The sequence below is a fragment of the Bombina bombina genome, chromosome 1, assembly GCF_027579735.1.
Source record: "Bombina bombina isolate aBomBom1 chromosome 1, aBomBom1.pri, whole genome shotgun sequence".
In the NCBI taxonomy this organism is placed as follows: domain Eukaryota; kingdom Metazoa; phylum Chordata; class Amphibia; order Anura; family Bombinatoridae; genus Bombina; species Bombina bombina.
The window spans coordinates 678,463,975-678,482,468 of NC_069499.1; the positions used below are offsets into that span (position 1 = coordinate 678,463,975).

Genomic DNA, 18,494 nt, shown 5'->3' on the forward strand with positions numbered 1-18,494 from the left:
CACCGTTTCCTCTCATTCCCAGGCTGGTAGCCAGGATCAATCAGGAGAGGGCCTCGGTGATCTTGATAGCTCCTGCGTGGCCACGCAGGACTTGGTATGCAGACCTGGTGAATATGTCATCGGTTCCACCATGGAAGCTACCTTTGAGACAGGACCTTCTTGTTCAGGGTCCATTCGAACATCCAAATCTGGTCTCCCTCCAGCTGACGGCTTGGAGATTGAACGCTTGATTCTATCGAAGCGTGGGTTTTCAGATTCTGTGATAGATACTCTGGTTCAGGCCAGAAAACCGGTAACTAGAAAGATTTACCATAAAATATGGAAAAGATATATCTGTTGGTGTGAATCCAAAGGATTCCCATGGAATAAGATAAAAATTCCTAAGATTCTCTCCTTTCTACAAGAAGGTTTGGAGAAAGGATTATCTGCAAGTTCTCTAAAGGGACAGATCTCTGCTTTATCTGTCTTACTACACAAAAGACTGGCAGCTGTGCCAGATGTTCAAGCATTTGTTCAGGCTCTGGTTAGGATCAAGCCTGTTTACAGACCTTTGACTCCTCCCTGGAGTCTAAATCTAGTTCTTTCAGTTCTTCAAGGGGTTCCGTTTGAACCTTTACATTCCATAGATATTAAGTTACTATCTTGGAAAGTTTTGTTTTTGGTTGCTATTTCTTCTGCTAAAAGAGTTTCAGAGTTATCTGCTCTGCAGTGTTCTCCGCCCTATCTGGTGTTCCATGCAGATAAGGTGGTTTTACGTACTAAGCCTGGTTTTCTTCCTAAGGTTGTTTCTAACAAAAATATTAACCAGGAGATAGTTGTACCTTCTTTATGTCCGAATCCAGTTTCAAAGAAGGAACGTTTGTTACACAATTTGGACGTAGTCCGTGCTCTAAAATTCTATTTAGAGGCTACAAAAGATTTCAGACAAACTTCTTCCTTGTTTGTTGTTTATTCTGGTAAAAGGAGAGGTCAGAAAGCGACTTCTACCTCTCTTTCCTTTTGGCTTAAAAGCATCATCCGATTGGCTTATGAGACTGCCGGACGGCAGCCTCCCTAAAGAATCACAGCTCACTCCACTAGGGCTGTGACTTCCACATGGGCCTTCAAGAACGAGGCTTCTGTTGACCAGATATGTAAGGCAGCGACTTGGTCTTCACTGCACACTTTTGCCAAATTTTACAAATTTGATACTTTTGCTTCTTCGGAGGCTATTTTTGGGAGAAAGGTTTTGCAAGCTGTGGTGCCTTCCGTTTAGGTAACCTGATTTGCTCCCTCCCTTCATCCGTGTCCTAAAGCTTTGGTATTGGTTCCCACAAGTAAGGATGACGCCGTGGACCGGACACCTATGTTGGAGAAAACAGAATTTATGCTTACCTGATAAATTACTTTCTCCAACGGTGTGTCCGGTCCACGGCCCGCCCTGGTTTTTTAATCAGGTCTGATGAATTATTTTCTCTAACTACAGTCACCACGGTATCATATGGTTTCTCCTATATATATTTCCTCCTGTCCGTCGGTCGAATGACTGGGTGGGCGGAGCCTAGGAGGGACTATATGGCCAGCTTTGCTGGGACTCTTTGCCATTTCCTGTTGGGGAAGAGATATCCCACAAGTAAGGATGACGCCGTGGACCGGACACACCGTTGGAGAAAGTAATTTATCAGGTAAGCATAAATTCTGTTTTTCCTACGAAACCCCTGTACATAGAATACAGTTTAGGTTATATCGTTTTACAGGTATGGTTTGAAGCAATTTGTCATTATTATCTCTAAATAAAGCTGCAAAAAAGAAGGAAAGAAATGAGCTACTGATGTTTGTAAGAATGATATTACTTTTGCATTGTTAGCTAGCTATTATAAAGCATGAGAGAAAGGAGTACAGCTTTAAAATGTGTTCCGTGAGAAGGTGTCCACACAGGTTGGAGCCTCTTTGAAGAGCAAAGGTTGACTAAAATAGTTTCACAAGGTATATCATTCTGGTTTAACTTAGAGGTGCAGCCCAGCCCGAATAAAGGTGCAATTATCCTTTAATAACGGTTTTGTACATCTAGCCCTAGACATGTTTTGGCCTTTATGGGACTGGTAACTGTTAAACATCTATATCATCTAGGTACCTTGGGCAAGAGGCCCTCATTTAGTTGCCTCCCTAATCTCTGAGGAGGCAAATCTTCAAAGGTCATTTGCACAGAGCCAAAAAAGCAAAGTATACTTTTAAGGTGAACACAGTGACTTACTTTTGTACCCTTCACTATTGACCTTGCTTGCTTCTGACGTTATCAGATATCGTGTCACTATAATAAGCAGTACACACTCATTACACTTTGGTTTTGAAGTTAAGATATCCATAACTTTTATATCGCTAAACCTACAAGATTAATGTTAGTATCTTTTTTACCATTAACGTGATTTAAGTAAAAAAACATTTTAGGCATAAAGTCACAACAGAACTGTTAAAATAGAGCGACAAAGACAATTTACACTTTAAAGGTGTGTAAAGAGTCATTACTCTGACATCCTACCATAATCAGAAGATGAAAAAGTATTTTTAACGCACACACTGGCTATAAAAGAAATCAATTGTAAATGTTTTACTAATTAGATTAAAGGACGACTAAACACAGTAGAATAGCATAATCAAAAATTAAATAATAAATAGAAAATACAAAAGCACTTAGTTTGAATTTCACATGGGTAGTAGATTTGTTTTCTTAAAAATGTAAAAGTTGATTTTATTTTCCTTCCCACTTAATCATGTGACAGCCATCAGCCAATCACAAAATGCATATACGTATATTCTGTGAATTCTTGCACATGCTCAGTAGGAGCTGGTGCTTCAGAAAGTGTGTAAATAAACCTCCAAATCTGCTGTGACCTTCCATGACTGTCGGCACTCCCTGCCTTCCCTCAGTTCAACAAATTCCTTTTTCCATCCAGCTGTTGTCTACCCCAAAACCCTAGTTGTTAATTGCTAACTGCTATGCACTTATATTTGTTAATTTATTACTGTATGTAGCATTATTTATCTTGTTATGATAGAAAAAAAATAAAAAATTTAAAAAATTACTGCACAATAAAAGGTTTCACAATGGCTAAACATATGCAAAGAGAGGTGGAGTAGTGGGTGTGGTGTGGGCGTGTAGTTTGTGGGCGTGTAAGATCAGAAGTGGCGAGTTTCATTTTGCCATGGCTAGTAGTTTATGACTTTAAATTTTGAGCCCTGTGTGTGTGTGTATGTATGTATGTATATATATATATATATATATATATATATATATATATATATATATATATATATATATATATATATATATATATATATAAACTTTTATGATTCGGATAGAGCATGCAGTCTTAATATGTGGAAATTAGTGGCTGCTACTAAAAGTGTCACATGTTCTGCTGCAATAACAGCGGTTCCTGTTCTGATTTACCCCACAAATTAAGTGATGATCTATAACATGGACCCTCCCACAGTGATAAACACTATTTAAACCTTAGTTTATATCATATGATGACATGTTTGTGATTAATTTGTTTTCCCTATAATAGAACAAATGCAATTAGACTGATAAACACAACAAGCACATGTATATTTAAGTGACTTAAAGGGACAGTCTACTCCAGAATTTCTATTGTTTAAAAAGTTAGATAATCCCTTTATTACCCATTCCCTAGTTTTGCATAACCAACACTGTGATATTAATACACTTATTACCTCTGTGATTACCTTGTATCTAAGCCTCTGCAGACTGCCTCCTTATCTCAGATCTTTTGACAGACTTGCATTTCAGGCAATTAGTGCTGACTCTTAAAGAACTCCAAGTGCATGAGCACAATGTTATTTATATTAAACACATGAACTAGTGCCCTCTAGCTGTGAAAAACTGTCAAATGCATTCAGATAAGAGGTGGCCTTCAAGGGCTTAGAAATTAGCATATGAGACTACCTAGGTTTAGCTTTCAACTAAGAATACTAAGAGAACAAAGCAAATTTGATGATAAAAGTAAATTAGAAAGTTGTTTAAAATGACATGCCCTATCTGAATCATGAAAGTTTAATTTTGACTTTACTATCCCTCTACACTTTCAAGATTCAGGTAGAGCATGTATTTTTTAAAAAACGTTCCTATTTATTTCTGTTATCAAGTTTGCGTGATTTTTTTGGTATCTTTTATTGAAGAGTAAAACTAGGTAGGCTCATTAGCGCTCAGGAGTGTGCACGTGTCTTTAGTATGCTATGGCAGCAGTGTTTTGCAACATTGTATAACAAATCTACAAATAATGTTGCAAATCACTGCAGCCATAGCATACATGTATAGGATGAAAAGGCACCCTGTAGACTTCTTGGCCTTTCTACAAGATGTTACAAGATCATATACTCACCAGAACATACTGTATATCACCTAGCCTGTTTATCAAATGTATTTATTCTACCAAAAAAATGACTCCTTTTTATTTATTTATTTTACAATAGCTAAAATCAATATTTCCATATATTGTCTTAAGGGCAAGTATACCTTTTTTAGATTTTTTTTTTATCTGAAAAATATGTTCATCTGAAGCAAATGTTAAAGTTCTATAATTACTTTTTCTTTCCAGTTTCCTGCAGCATTTGAGTTTAATGAGCTTTTCCTTATCACAATATTGGATCATCTTTACAGTTGTCTATTTGGAACATTTTTGTATAATTGTGAACAGCACAGAATGAAAGAGGTATGTACTAGTTTATTTTTTTTATTAATCACCTTACAAATGTATCTTTAAACCAAGTTTATGAATCCCTTTCCTTTCTGCAGAATCTGCAGTCTTGTTTTACACTGTTTCTTGTCTGTGATGCATTTTTATTACTGTCTTTTATTTATTATTTAGCACCATTCCCCCGCCCCCCCCCCCCTTCACTGCAAAAAAGGCACAGTGAATGCAAAGAGAAACAAAATGATACAGTGTTATAAGCATGTGACTTACTTGTGGCATTTAAAGTTTATATTAGAAAATATGTTCTCATCCTACTAGTACTGTACTTTTAAATACCATGAAATTAAAGAAACACAATTTAATTCACAATTTATTTTAAAATTATGGATACAGAATTTGCTTTTGTGGTATTGGCTACTTTTCCTTTAACTTGAATATGATAAAGTGTTTCTCCATGCAAGAGATACTGGAGTACATTCTTTGGTAGCAGAACCTTGACTGTCCTACATGCCGCATGTGGTTGCTGCTTGATATGCTGGAAATCATTTATATTTGTCAGTAAGATATAAAAAAAACAGGCCTTTCAAGGGATGTGTCCTTGGGCTGCAAAACTCAGCAAATTTTCTGGGGGGGGGGGGGAGTTCCAGTTTTTAGTGCTTTAAAAAAAAATATTTTGTATACAGATTGTTTACCGTGCAGTCATTAATTTTTAATGCAAATAAAAAAATAAGTTCATGTCCTTTTTAATATTGGTAATGTGCTGCCTCACTTTAAAAAAAAATAGACCATAATCGTAGATAATATTTTCACTCTATTGTGACAATATGTGCTGGGTTAAAAAAAAACCAAATCTGTAAACCAATAATATACTGCACAATTTAGCTTCCTTGGAGATACAGTGCTTGTAAATTGCCTGTAAATATGTGGTACATATAGAGCTGCAACAACAACTCAAAATATTCGATTATGAAAATAGTTGTCAATGAGTATCATTATTGATTAGTTGGTCTGCACACAGCTAATAAACTCAGATGAACTCCTGCACATGGCATTGTGTTTTATGGTTATGTCCTTAGCCTAAAGGACGTCTACAGATGTTTACTTTCACTTATTCAGGACAGTATAAGTTTATTATTAAGTGTACAACTACTCCTGGCTTATGTGCAACCCAGAAGTAAATAGGAGTCGTCATTTGGATTGTTTATATTAAATCAGGTGATTTGGGATTATGCTTTGCATGATTAAGTGCTGAGCTTGTTATTTACACCTAGCCCTAGATTGATGGGGGTTGTTATTTGAATTGATGTGCACTATTATCTGTTTGTACAATTATCAACTGATCACTTGCTATTGCTGATTATATGTACTGTATAGATAAATGTGTAAGGCTTTGTCCTGTTTTTGATGTATAGTCCTTAGCGCTTCTGACTTTTTTTTAAAATAGTTTTCTTTTATATTTTTAATAAATTGTGATATGTACCAGATTCAACCTCTATAAGTATATATATTTGTTATTTTATGAGCGTACTAGATATTTTTTCCCTAACCTTATAGCTGGTTATTTACCATTGCATATAGATATTTAAGATTTTTTTATGTTAGAATGAAGTCCAGGCTTATTTTATTAAGAGGCTCCTTGCCATGGAGGAAAACCCTTTGCATTGGTGGAGCTAACAAAGATAAATATCCCACCCTGGCGACATTGGCAAACTCCTACTTATGCATCACAGGCACCTCAGCACCATCTCAGCGCCTCTTCTCTGCTGCAGGCAAAATAGCTTGCAAAAAGAGAGCCAGCCTCAGCCAGGAGCACGTGGTCTTGTTGACATTTTTGCATTTAAATGCAAAGTTTCTGAAAGAGTTATTGGCCGAATGTTATAAACAGTGATAGTCTACCTCTTTCTAGTTCTATCTCTTTTCAAACAGTTTGTGGTTTTGTTTTAATTAATTATAAAAATGTACTCTGCTGCTTACAAAATTGGACAGTTATGTCAATGTCAAGTTTTAGTCTGAAGTTTTATATTTGTAACCATGTGCATTTTATTTTAAATAAAGGATTTTTTTTTTTCCGATTAGTTGAAAAAATAATCTGCCGATTTAATTGATTATGAAAATAATCATTAGTTGCAGCGCTAGTTACATATTTGTAAACCTAAAAGGGTTTTCTTTCATGTAATTAACAAGAGTCCATGAGCTAGTGACGTATGGGATATACATTCCTACCAGGAGGGGCAAAGTTTCCCAAACCTTAAAATGCCTATAAATACACCCCTCACCACACCCACAAATCAGTTTTACAAACTTTGCCTCCGATGGAGGTGGTGAAGTAAGTTTGTGCTAGATTCTACGTTGATATGCGCTCCGCAGCAAGTTGGAGCCCGGTTTTCCTCTCAGCGTGCAGTGAATGTCAGAGGGATGTGAGGAGAGTATTGCCTATTGAATGCAGTGATCTCCTTCTACGGGGTCTATTTCATAAGGTTCTCTGTTATCGGTCGTAGAGATTCATCTCTTACCTCCCTTTTCAGATCGACGATATACTCTTATATTTACCATTTCCTCTACTGATTCTCGTTTCAGTACTGGTTTGGCTTTCTACAAACATGTAGATGAGTGTCCTGGGGTAAGTAAGTCTTATTTTCTGTGACACTCTAAGCTATGGTTGGGCACTTTATTTATAAAGTTCTAAATATATGTATTCAAACATTTATTTGCCTTGACTCAGAATGTTCAACTTTCCTTATTTCCAGACAGTCAGTTTCATATTTGGGATTATGCTTCAATTATCATATTTTTCTTACCTCAAAAAATTTGACTTTTTTCCCTGTGGGCTGTTAGGCTCGCGGGGGCTGAAAATGCTTCATTTTATTGCGTCATTCTTGGCGCGGACTTTTTTGGCGCAAAAATTCATTTCCGTTTCCGGCGTCATACGTGTCGCCGGAAGTTGCGTCATTTTTTTGACGTTATTTTGCGCCAAAAATGTCGGCGTTCCGGATGTAGCGTCATTTTTGGCGCCAAAAAGCATTTAGGCGCCAAATAATGTGGGCGTCTTATTTGGCGCCAAAAAAATATGGGCGTCGCTTTTGTCTCCACATTATTTCAGTCTCATTTTTCATTTGCTTCTGGTTGCTAGAAGCTTGATGTTTGGCATTTTTTTCCCATTCCTGAAACTGTCTTATAAGGAATTTGATCTATTTTGCTTTATATGTTGTTTTTTCTCTTACATATTGCAAGATGTCTCACGTTGCATCTGAGCCAGAAGATACTACAGGAAAACCTCTGCCTGCTGGATCTACCAAAGCTAAGTGTATCTGCTGTAAACTTTTGGTAGCTATTCCTCCAGCTGTTGTTTGTATTAAATGTCATGACAAACTTGTTAATGCAGATAATATTTCCTTTAGTGATGTACCATTGCCTGTTGCAGTTCCCTCAACATCTAAGGTGCAGAATGTTCCTGATAACATAAGAGATTTTGTTTCTGAATCCATAAAGAAGGCTTTGTCTGTTATTTCTCCTTCTAGTAAACGTAAAAAGTCTTTTAAATCTTCTCTCTCTACAGATGAATTTTTAAATGAACACCATCATTCTGATTCTTTGGACTCTTCTGGTTCAGAGGATTCTGTCTCAGAGATTGATGCTGATAAATCTTCATATTTATTTAAGATGGAATTTATTCGCTCTTTACTTAAAGAAGTACTAATTGCTTTAGAAATAGAGGATTCTAGTCCTCTTGATACTAATTCTATTCGTTTGGATAAGGTTTTTAAAGCTCCTGCGGTTATTCCAGAAGTCTTTCCTGTTCCTAATGCTATTTCTGCAGTAATTGCTAAGGAATGGGATAGATTGGGTAATTCATTTACTCCTTCTAAACGTTTTAAGCAATTATATCCTGTTCCGCCTGACAGATTAGAATTTTGGGACAAAATCCCTAAAGTTGATGGGGCTATTTCTACCCTTGCTAAACGTACTACCATTCCTACATCAGATGGTACCTCGTTTAAGGATCCTTTAGATAGAAAAATTGAATCTTTTCTAAGAAAAGCTTATCTATGTTCAGGTAATCTTCTTAGACCTGCTATATCATTGGCTGATGTTGCTGCAGCTTCAACTTTTTGGTTGGAAACTCTAGCGCAACAAGTAACAAATCGTGATTCTCATGATATTATTATTCTTCTCCAGCATGCTAATAATTTCATCTGTGATGCCATTTTTGATATTATTAGAGTTGATGTTAGATTTATGTCTCTGGCTATCTTAGCCAGAAGAGCTTTATGGCTTAAGACTTGGAATGCTGATATGGCTTCTAAATCAACTCTACTTTCCATTTCTTTCCAGGGAAACAAATTATTTGGTTCTCAGTTGGATTCTATTATTTCAACTGTTACTGGTGGGAAAGGAACTTTTTTACCACAGGATAAAAAGTCTAAAGGTAAAAACAGGGCTAACAATCGTTTTCGTTCCTTTCGTTTCAACAAAGAACAAAAGCCTGATCCTTCGTCCTCAGGAGCAGTTTCAGTTTGGAAACCATCCCCAGTCTGGAATAAATCCAAGCCTGCTAGAAAGGCAAAGCCTGCTTCTAAGTTCACATGAAGGTACGGCCCTCATTCCAGTTCAGCTGGTAGGGGGCAGGTTACGTTTTTTCAAAGAAATTTGGATCAGTTCTGTTCACAATCTTTGGATTCAGAACATTGTTTCGGAAGGGTACAGAATTGGTTTCAAGATGAGACCTCCTGCAAAGAGATTTTTTCTTTCCCATGTCCCAGTAAATCCAGTGAAAGCTCAAGCATTTCTGAATTGTGTTTCAGATCTAGAGTTGGCTGGAGTAATTATGCCAGTTCCAGTTCCGGAACAGGGGATGGGGTTTTATTCAAATCTCTTCATTGTACCAAAGAAGGAGAATTCCTTCAGACCAGTTCTGGATCTAAAATTATTGAATCGTTATGTAAGGATACCAACGTTCAAGATGGTAACTGTAAGGACTATATTGCCTTTTGTTCAGCAAGGGAATTATATGTCCACAATAGATTTACAGGATGCATATCTGCATATTCCGATTCATCCAGATCATTATCAGTTCCTGAGATTCTCTTTTCTAGACAAGCATTACCAATTTGTGGCTCTACCGTTTGGCCTTGCTACAGCTCCAAGAATTTTCACAAAGATTCTCGGTGCCCTTCTGTCTGTAATCAGAGAACAGGGTATTGTGGTATTTCCTTATTTGGACGATATCTTGGGAAGCGGATTATCTCAGTCGCCAAACGTTGCATCCGGGCGAATGGTCTCTTCACCCAGAGGTATTTCTTCAGATTGTTCAAATGTGGGGGCTCCCAGAGATAGATCTGATGGCCTCTCATCTAAACAAGAAACTTCCCAGGTATCTGTCCAGATCCCGGGATCCTCAGGCGGAGGCAGTGGATGCATTATCACTTCCTTGGAAGTATCATCCTGCCTATATCTTTCCGCCTCTAGTTCTTCTTCCAAGAGTAATCTCCAAGATTCTGAGGGAATGCTCGTTTGTTCTGCTAATAGCTCCGGCATGGCCTCACAGGTTTTGGTATGCGGATCTTGTCCGGATGGCATCTTGCCAACCATGGACTCTTCCGTTAAGACCAGACCTTCTGTCTCAAGGTCCTTTTTTCCATCCGGATCTGAAATCCTTAAATTTAAAGGTATGGAGATTGAACGCTTGATTCTTGGTCATAGAGGTTTCTCTGACTCCGTGATTAATACTATGTTACAGGCTCGTAAATCTGTATCTCGAGAGATATATTATAGAGTCTGGAAGACTTATATTTCTTGGTGTCTTTCTCATCATTTTTCTTGGCATTCTTTTAGAATACCGAGAATTTTACAGTTTCTTCAGGATGGTTTAGATAAGGGTTTGTCCGCGAGTTCTTTGAAAGGACAAATCTCTGCTCTTTCTGTTCTTTTTCACAGAAAGATTGCTATTCTTCCTGATATTCATTGTTTTGTACAAGCTTTGGTTCGTATAAAACCTGTCATTAAGTCAATTTCTCCTCCATGGAGTTTGAATTTGGTTTTGGGAGCTCTTCAAGCTCCTCCGTTTGAACCTATGCATTCATTGGACATTAAATTACTTTCTTGGAAAGTTTTGTTCCTTTTGGCCATCTCTTCTGCTAGAAGAGTTTCTGAATTATCTGCTCTTTCGTGTGAGTCTCCTTTTCTGATTTTTCATCAGGATAAGGCGGTGTTGCGAACTTCTTTTGAATTTTTACCTAAAGTTGTGAATTCCAACAACATTAGTAGAGAAATTGTGGTTCCTTCATTATGTCCTAATCCTAAGAATTCTAAGGAGAAATCATTGCATTCTTTGGATGTTGTTAGAGCTTTGAAATATTATGTTGAAGCTACGAAATCTTTCCGTAAGACTTCTAGTCTATTTGTTATCTTTTCCGGTTCTAGGAAAGGCCAGAAAGCTTCTGCCATTTCTTTGGCATCTTGGTTGAAATCTTTAATTCATCTTGCCTATGTTGAGTCGGGTAAAATTCCGCCTCAAAGAATTACAGCTCATTCTACTCGGTCAGTTTCTACTTCCTGGGCGTTTAGGAATGAAGCTTCGGTTGACCAGATCTGCAAAGCAGCAACTTGGTCCTCTTTGCATACTTTTACTAAATTCTACCATTTTGATGTATTTTCTTCTTCTGAAGCAGTTTTTGGTAGAAAAGTTCTTCAGGCAGCGGTTTCAGTTTGAATCTTCTGCTTATGTTTTTTGTTAAACTTTATTTTGGGTGTGGATTATTTTCAGCAGGAATTGGCTGTCTTTATTTTATCCCTCCCTCTCTAGTGACTCTTGTGTGGAAAGATCCACATCTTGGGTAGTCATTATCCCATACGTCACTAGCTCATGGACTCTTGTTAATTACATGAAAGAAAACATAATTTATGTAAGAACTTACCTGATAAATTCATTTCTTTCATATTAACAAGAGTCCATGAGGCCCACCCTTTTTTGTGGTGGTTATGATTTTTTTGTAAAGCACAATTATTCCAATTCCTTATTTTATATGCTTCGCACTTTTTTTCTTATCACCCCACTTCTTGGCTATTCGTTAAACTGATTTGTGGGTGTGGTGAGGGGTGTATTTATAGGCATTTTAAGGTTTGGGAAACTTTGCCCCTCCTGGTAGGAATGTATATCCCATACGTCACTAGCTCATGGACTCTTGTTAATATGAAAGAAATGAATTTATCAGGTAAGTTCTTACATAAATTATGTTATTCTAATGCCATGCAAAGTGGTTACATACACAGGTAAAGTCCCGCTCAGGAGCTACCAGCCTTGCAGCTGTAAAGCAGGACACTGTCAGCCAGCCAATGAGTTAATAGACCCACCAGTAACTGCTGTGTGCTGCAAAGGATCTGCAATTCGTGCAACTCCAGAGTGGGACTTTACCTATGTGTTATCTAGGGCCAGTAATACAAAATGTACACACTCTAAGAAATTTGAGCATCTAAATGTTATAGTTATATTATAAATATAATAAACTCAAAACAGTATTGCCCATAACATTTTAATTGTGCATAATTAAACAAAACATATACAATACCCTTTTAATTATTATTTTGCCTGTTTTTACCTAGTGGTCTCCCCCAAGGCAGAACATAGAGTGATCTGAGATGTCATCGCAGAAAATGAAGCATGTCTGCAGAAAGAACAGGAACTGTTAGCACTTTAAATTTTCAGTGTTGCTCCACATTAGGCTATTCTTTTTATACAGAGCTATTTTCTGGCTGCATTGTATAAGTTTTCCTTAACACAGTGCATCCAGAGCAAAGTGCTGTTTGAAGTCAACATTCAAATATGCAGTAGTGCTGCAAAGCAGCAGTTCATTGATTGTTGTCTGGCTCTGAGATTTTTGCAATCTCGTTCCCTAGCTTTTCACAGTCTGCAAAGCTGTTTTTCTCTGAATGTAAGATGTTCGTATGAGCGATGCAACTTTTTTATTATTACATTTTTATGTTAGAATAAAAGAAAAGGAAACAAATTAATTCAAGAGACATTTTACAATTACTTTTTTTGTCTGCAGCTAATTTGCAATGCAATTTTCAACTACTGCACTAGATTATACAACTTTAAATATTGCTTTATTCTCCAGTTAACCAACACATTGCAGTTGATCTGGTGCTTTAGTGTAACTGACAAATTTACAATTTTATTTTATTTAAAAATGACCTGCAGAAAAATTTACACTAAAAAAATCTCATTGCAGAAAGTGAAAAAAAGTTCTGTCTCTGGGGTGGTCTCCATTCCTCCCAGAGAGGGTGGAGTGCATTCAGTGGAATGCAGAACATTGACACTCCCACATGCTGCACAATGATTGGTTGATATGTACAGGAGTCCCTAGTTGGCTACATCAAAGGAAGTAACATAATCAGCATTCAAGAGACTTTTCAAATGGATGTAAGAGGTCTGCAAAACGAGGCATATTTATCAAACAAAATAACAGTTTAAATGCTTTTAAAGCATTGTTTTGCATGCAGATCTTTTGCAATGCAGTGAATTATACTTTAACCCCTTAATGACCACAGCACTTTTCCATTTTCTGTCCGTTTGGGACCAAGGCTATTTTTACATTTTTGAGGTGTTTGTGTTTAGCTGTAATTTTCCTCTTACTCATTTACTGTACCCACACATATTATATATTGTTTTTCTCGCCATTAAATGGACTTTCTAAAGATACCATTATTATCATCATATCTTATAATTTACTATAATTTTTTTATAAAATATGGGGGAAAATGGAAAAAAACACACTTTTTCTAACTTTGACCCCCAAAACACCAAAAAACACCCATGCTAAATAGTTTCTAAATTTTGTCCTGAGTTTAGAAATACCCAATGTTTACATCTTCTTTGCTTTTTTTTGTAAACTATAGGGCCATAAATACAAGTAGCACTTTGCTATTTCCAAACCACTTCTTTTCAAAATTAGCGCTAGTTACATTAGAACACTGATATCTTTCAGGAATCTCTGAATATCCATTGACATGTATATATTTTTTTTTAGTAGACAACCCAAAGTATTGATCTAGGCCCATTTTGGTATATTTCATGCCACCATTTCACCGCCAAATGCGATCAAATACAAAAAATCTTTCACTTTTTCACAAATTTTTTAACAAACTTTTGGTTTCTAACTTAAATTATTTACAAACAGCTTGTGCAATTATGGCATAAATGGTTGTAAATTCTTCTCTGGGATCCCCTTTGTTCAGAAATAGCAGACATATATGACTTTGGCGTTGCTTTTTGGTAATTAGAAGGCCGCTAAATGCCACTGCGCACCACACGTGTATTATGCCCAGCAGTGAAGGGGTTAATTAGGGAGCATGTAGGGAGCTTTTTGGGGTAGTTTTAGCTTTAGTGTAGTGTAGTAGACAACCCCAAGTATTGATCTAGGCCAATTTTGGTATATTTCATGCCACCATTTCACCGCCAAATGCGATCAAATTAAAAAAAACGTTAAATTTTTTTCAATTTTAGGTTTCTCACTGAAATTATTTACAAACAGCTTGTGCAATTATTTCACAAATGGTTGTAAATGCTTCTCTAGGATCCCCTTTGTTCAGAAATAGCAGACATATATGGCTTTGGCATTGCTTTTTGGTAATTAGAAGGCCTCTAAATGCCGCTGCGCATCACACGTGTATTATGGCTAGCAGTGAAGGGGTTAATTATGTAGCTTGTAGGGAGCTTGCAGGGTTAATTTTATCTTTAGTGTAGAGCTCAGCCTCCCACCTGAAACATCAGACCCCCTGATCCCTCCCAAACAGCTCTCTTCCCTCCCCCACCCCACAATTGTCCCCGCCATCTTAAGTACTGGCAGAAACTCTGCCAGTACTAAAATAAAAAGATATTTGGCCTTTTTTTTTTTTAAAGCATATTTACATATGCTGATATGTAGGATCCCCCCTTAGACCCCAACCTCACTGATCCCCCCTCCAAACAGCTCTCTAACCCTTCCCCTCTGCCTTAATGGGCGCCATCTTGGGTACTGGCAGCTGTCTGCCAGTACCCAGTTTAGTAAAAAATGTGCCTTTTTTTAAAAATAAATGCCCTTTTCTGTAGTGTAGCTTTCCCCCCCCACCAAGACCAACCCTCAACCCCTTCCAGATCCCTTAGATTCAATTTGTAATGCTTAATTTTTTATTTTTTTTACTTTTAACTTTATTATTTTTCTGTAGTGTAGCGGTTCCCACCCGTGCGCGCCCCCGTAGGCCCCGCCCACGATCCCGCCCCCCTCCACTCCACACAGAGCATCGATGACCGCCCACCCGCCTCCCACGTAAGCTCCCACCCACCAACGATACCGGCCATCGATGTCCGGTGCAGAGAGGGCCACAGAGTGGCTCTCTCTGCATCGGATGGCCAAGGGGGGTTATTGCAGGATGCCTCCATATCGAGGCATCACTGCAATAACCGGAAAGCAACTGGAAGCGAGCAGGATCGCTTCCAGCTGCTTTCCAGACCAAGGACGTACGCCACACGTCCTCGGTCATTAACTGTATTTTTTTTTGAGGACGTGTGGCTTACGTCCTTGGTCGTTAAGGGGTTAAAGGGTTATTATAGTCAAAAACTTCCACCCTTTAATCCATTAGAGCATGTCATTTTACAACTATCCATCCTTTTCTACTGTGTGTTTAACCCCTGCAAATGGGTTAAACACACAGTAGAAGTGCCACTCAGTGATTGGAAGAGCATTGAGTTCCATTCTGGGCCATCAGTGTTCTACAGGTCCCAAGAGGCACTCCTACTGTGTGTTTAACCCCATTGCTGGAGTTATATACACAGTAGAGCAGGGTCAATAGTTGTAAAATTACCATCTCTAATGGATTAGAGCAAGTGATTTTTCTACTATTATGGCCCTTTAATATCTTTTTTTAAGATTGCCCTTTTAAAAGCCATGTTATATATTATTCTTCACACTTTAAAGGGACACTAAATACATATTATGCACCTCCCTCTAATCATGGGTGCTGCCGTTATGGAACCTAGGTTACACTGCAGGTATCTGAAGGAGAGTTGCTGCACATGTGCAAACAGGTCAGCACTGGAATTTAGTAAAAGATGGATTACAACATGGCAGCTCCCATGACTAGAGGGAGGAGGGGAAGAACACTAAGCTTATAAAATGTATTTTGTGTTTAATGTCCGTTTTAATATTATATAGCTTTGTTTTAGTGGTGCTTCTTCAGCTCCTAAACATATCTTTATTTCAATTCACCCAAGAAAATGTTCTTATATGTAATTGTGTTATGATGAAATCTGAAAAGCTTTTACTATTTGTGTTAGTTTTGGTAGCTGTCACTTAAGTTCTTTTACTTACCAAAATAATATTTCCTGGTCAGATCAGTAAGAATTTGTGCCATATGAGTTGTTTATGGTACACAACTACTTTCTGATTGACATTTTTTTAAACTGAACTATCATATTGCCACAAGATGGAGCTCAAAGTATTTATTGCTGCTGTTCAAATACACACACATTATTATTATTATTATTCTGCACAGCGCTTTAATTCAGATTTGTTTCCAGAATATCACTTATTGTTCTCATGCTGTAGTTTCATTCCAGTACAATGAGGATATATCGTCCAGTGGTAATTGGGTGCTTCAGGTGCAGCTGTTTAACAGAGCGTGAAGCTGCAGCCCTGCAGCTGACTGAGAAATTAGTATTTTGCTTGTATTTAAAAAATGAAAGTTGCTTTTCTTTATTGAACATAAGCATTGTATGCGTTGTCAACCTTTCTTCAAGTCGTCGTCGTCATAGATTTGAATCGGAATGACCCACATACTGTAACACATAATTTGGTTGTAAATTGTGGAACAAATAAGTATGCTGGCTTAGTTGATAAATGATATCATTGTTTCTCTGTGATTCGGTTTCATAACCCAGTCTGCAGAGCTACTGACACATCAGGTTTGTAGGATTTTCTGCAGCACAGATTATATAATCAGAAAGTGTGGTTATCTAACCTGTTATCATCCAAAGTAACAACAAAGCTGACTTGGTAGCTGGTCCTGAGGACTGGGGAAACCCTGCTCTGTAGAGCTATGAGTAGTTGAATACAAGTTGCCCATCATGCAGCAGGATAGGGAAAAGATAGGTATATACACTTGTTTAGTTTAGGTAGAAAAAGGCTAAGTACTGTTTACAATATCAACACCATTTAAAAAAAAAAACTACAAAAAAACACTTCTGTAAACTGTGCAGCATTTATTTACCTCTGTTTCTCCATTGCTGCCTCCCAGAGTACTCTAGTCCTCATCTGAATACTAAGCAGCTGCCTCACTCACATCCTTGCTGTTTAATATCCCAGGATTATACATGTGTCTGACTGCTATTTACAATGTAAAGGGACAGTGGCAGCAAACCTCTGGCTCCTGGTACTTCCCCTCCTCTCTTGTGGTAAACTCTTGCTTGTGCACAGTGTCCTGACAGAGTCCTGATGCATTTTGTTTTTGAATAAACTCCTCTAACTATGCAAGCACTTCCCTTGTGATCTCCTGATCCAATACTGCTTGCTGCCTCTATACAAATAGCTGATTCACTCCTTATAACAACCCCTGTGTAAATCGTGTTTTTATTCAAACACCTGATAGATTATTAACTGTACATTCCATGTTTACACATACTTCTATACTGCTCTTATTTAAGTACAAACTGCATTCTACATGTGCATCACATTGCAATCTTTTGGGGACTGTACTTATTACATTGTAAGCCTTTTATCTTAATAGCAGCAGCATGAGAGTTCACAGCTATAGATTTCAGTTGGGCAGTCAGTACACATCCCGTTTAGTAGTATATATGTTTGCAGTTTGCCAAGTATGTACCCTTTTTATTGTTTTCATATCTATTTGTGCTGAATTTTTGTCCATAAACCAAGCTCAAATACTAAAATTGAATACATCTATAAGCCATTACCTCCTCTATCTCTAATGTTGTGTGGGTTCTGAGCATAAACTAGGCCTGTTCTGTAGGGGGTGAAAGAGAAAAAGAGCTGTGCCAGAGTTTGAGAAAGGAAAGAGCTGTTCTTGGGCATATGGAAAGACAGAAAGACCCTCTATACAGGTACAATATAACATAAGAGCCCTCCATTGTGTTTCAAGGGAAGGATGGATGATAGGCTGGCCTGGTCTACTCTTCCTGCCTGTTCAGCCACTTTGAGAGGGCTTATTTACAGCAGTTTTACAAAGAAGCATTTGCTATTTGCTGAATAAGGAATTCAGCAAATAGCAGAGGTTTCTCAAACACATTATATGTGGGTAGAGTATTGCATTTTATGTAAATGAAATTAATTATCTGGTATAAGATGAAAGGAACATAAGTAAAGCATTGCTGTGCTTTTATATTACAGGACCTACACACACAGACAATATCTTTGTGGGCCTACATTAATAGTCACGTGGATGAATTCACAAATCCTTTTTATGTGAACTATGAACACCATGTACTTTATCCAGTTGCCAGTCTGAGCCACTTGGAACTATGGGTCAATTATTACATTAGATGGAACCCTAGAACGAGACCACAGGTATTGTATTTACATTGTTCAATGTCTCTTCTCCTAAAACCTAGTTTGCTTATTTATATTAAGTTTATTTGTATATGCATTTCTTTTTCTGCTCACCTTAAAGGGACATGAAATCCAAAAAAAATCATGATTCAGATAGAACAAGCAATTTTCTAATTTACTTCTGTTATTAAATTTCCTTTGTTCTCTTGGTATCTTTTGTTGAAAAACAGGAATGTATGCTCAGCCGCGTACATGTGTCTGG

At 37.5% G+C, this 18,494-nt stretch overlaps 1 protein-coding gene across 1 annotated transcript in view; it reads left to right on the forward strand.

Moving 5' to 3' along the window:
* MTMR1 (myotubularin related protein 1) overlaps positions 1 to 18,494 on the forward strand; it is a 281,756-nt gene that overhangs the window by 240,912 nt on the left and 22,350 nt on the right. The window contains exons 13-14 of the mRNA XM_053699156.1: positions 4,599 to 4,712; positions 18,074 to 18,250. Of these exons, the coding sequence (XP_053555131.1) occupies positions 4,599 to 4,712; positions 18,074 to 18,250 (291 nt within the window). The remainder of the gene's footprint in view (positions 1 to 4,598; positions 4,713 to 18,073; positions 18,251 to 18,494) is intronic.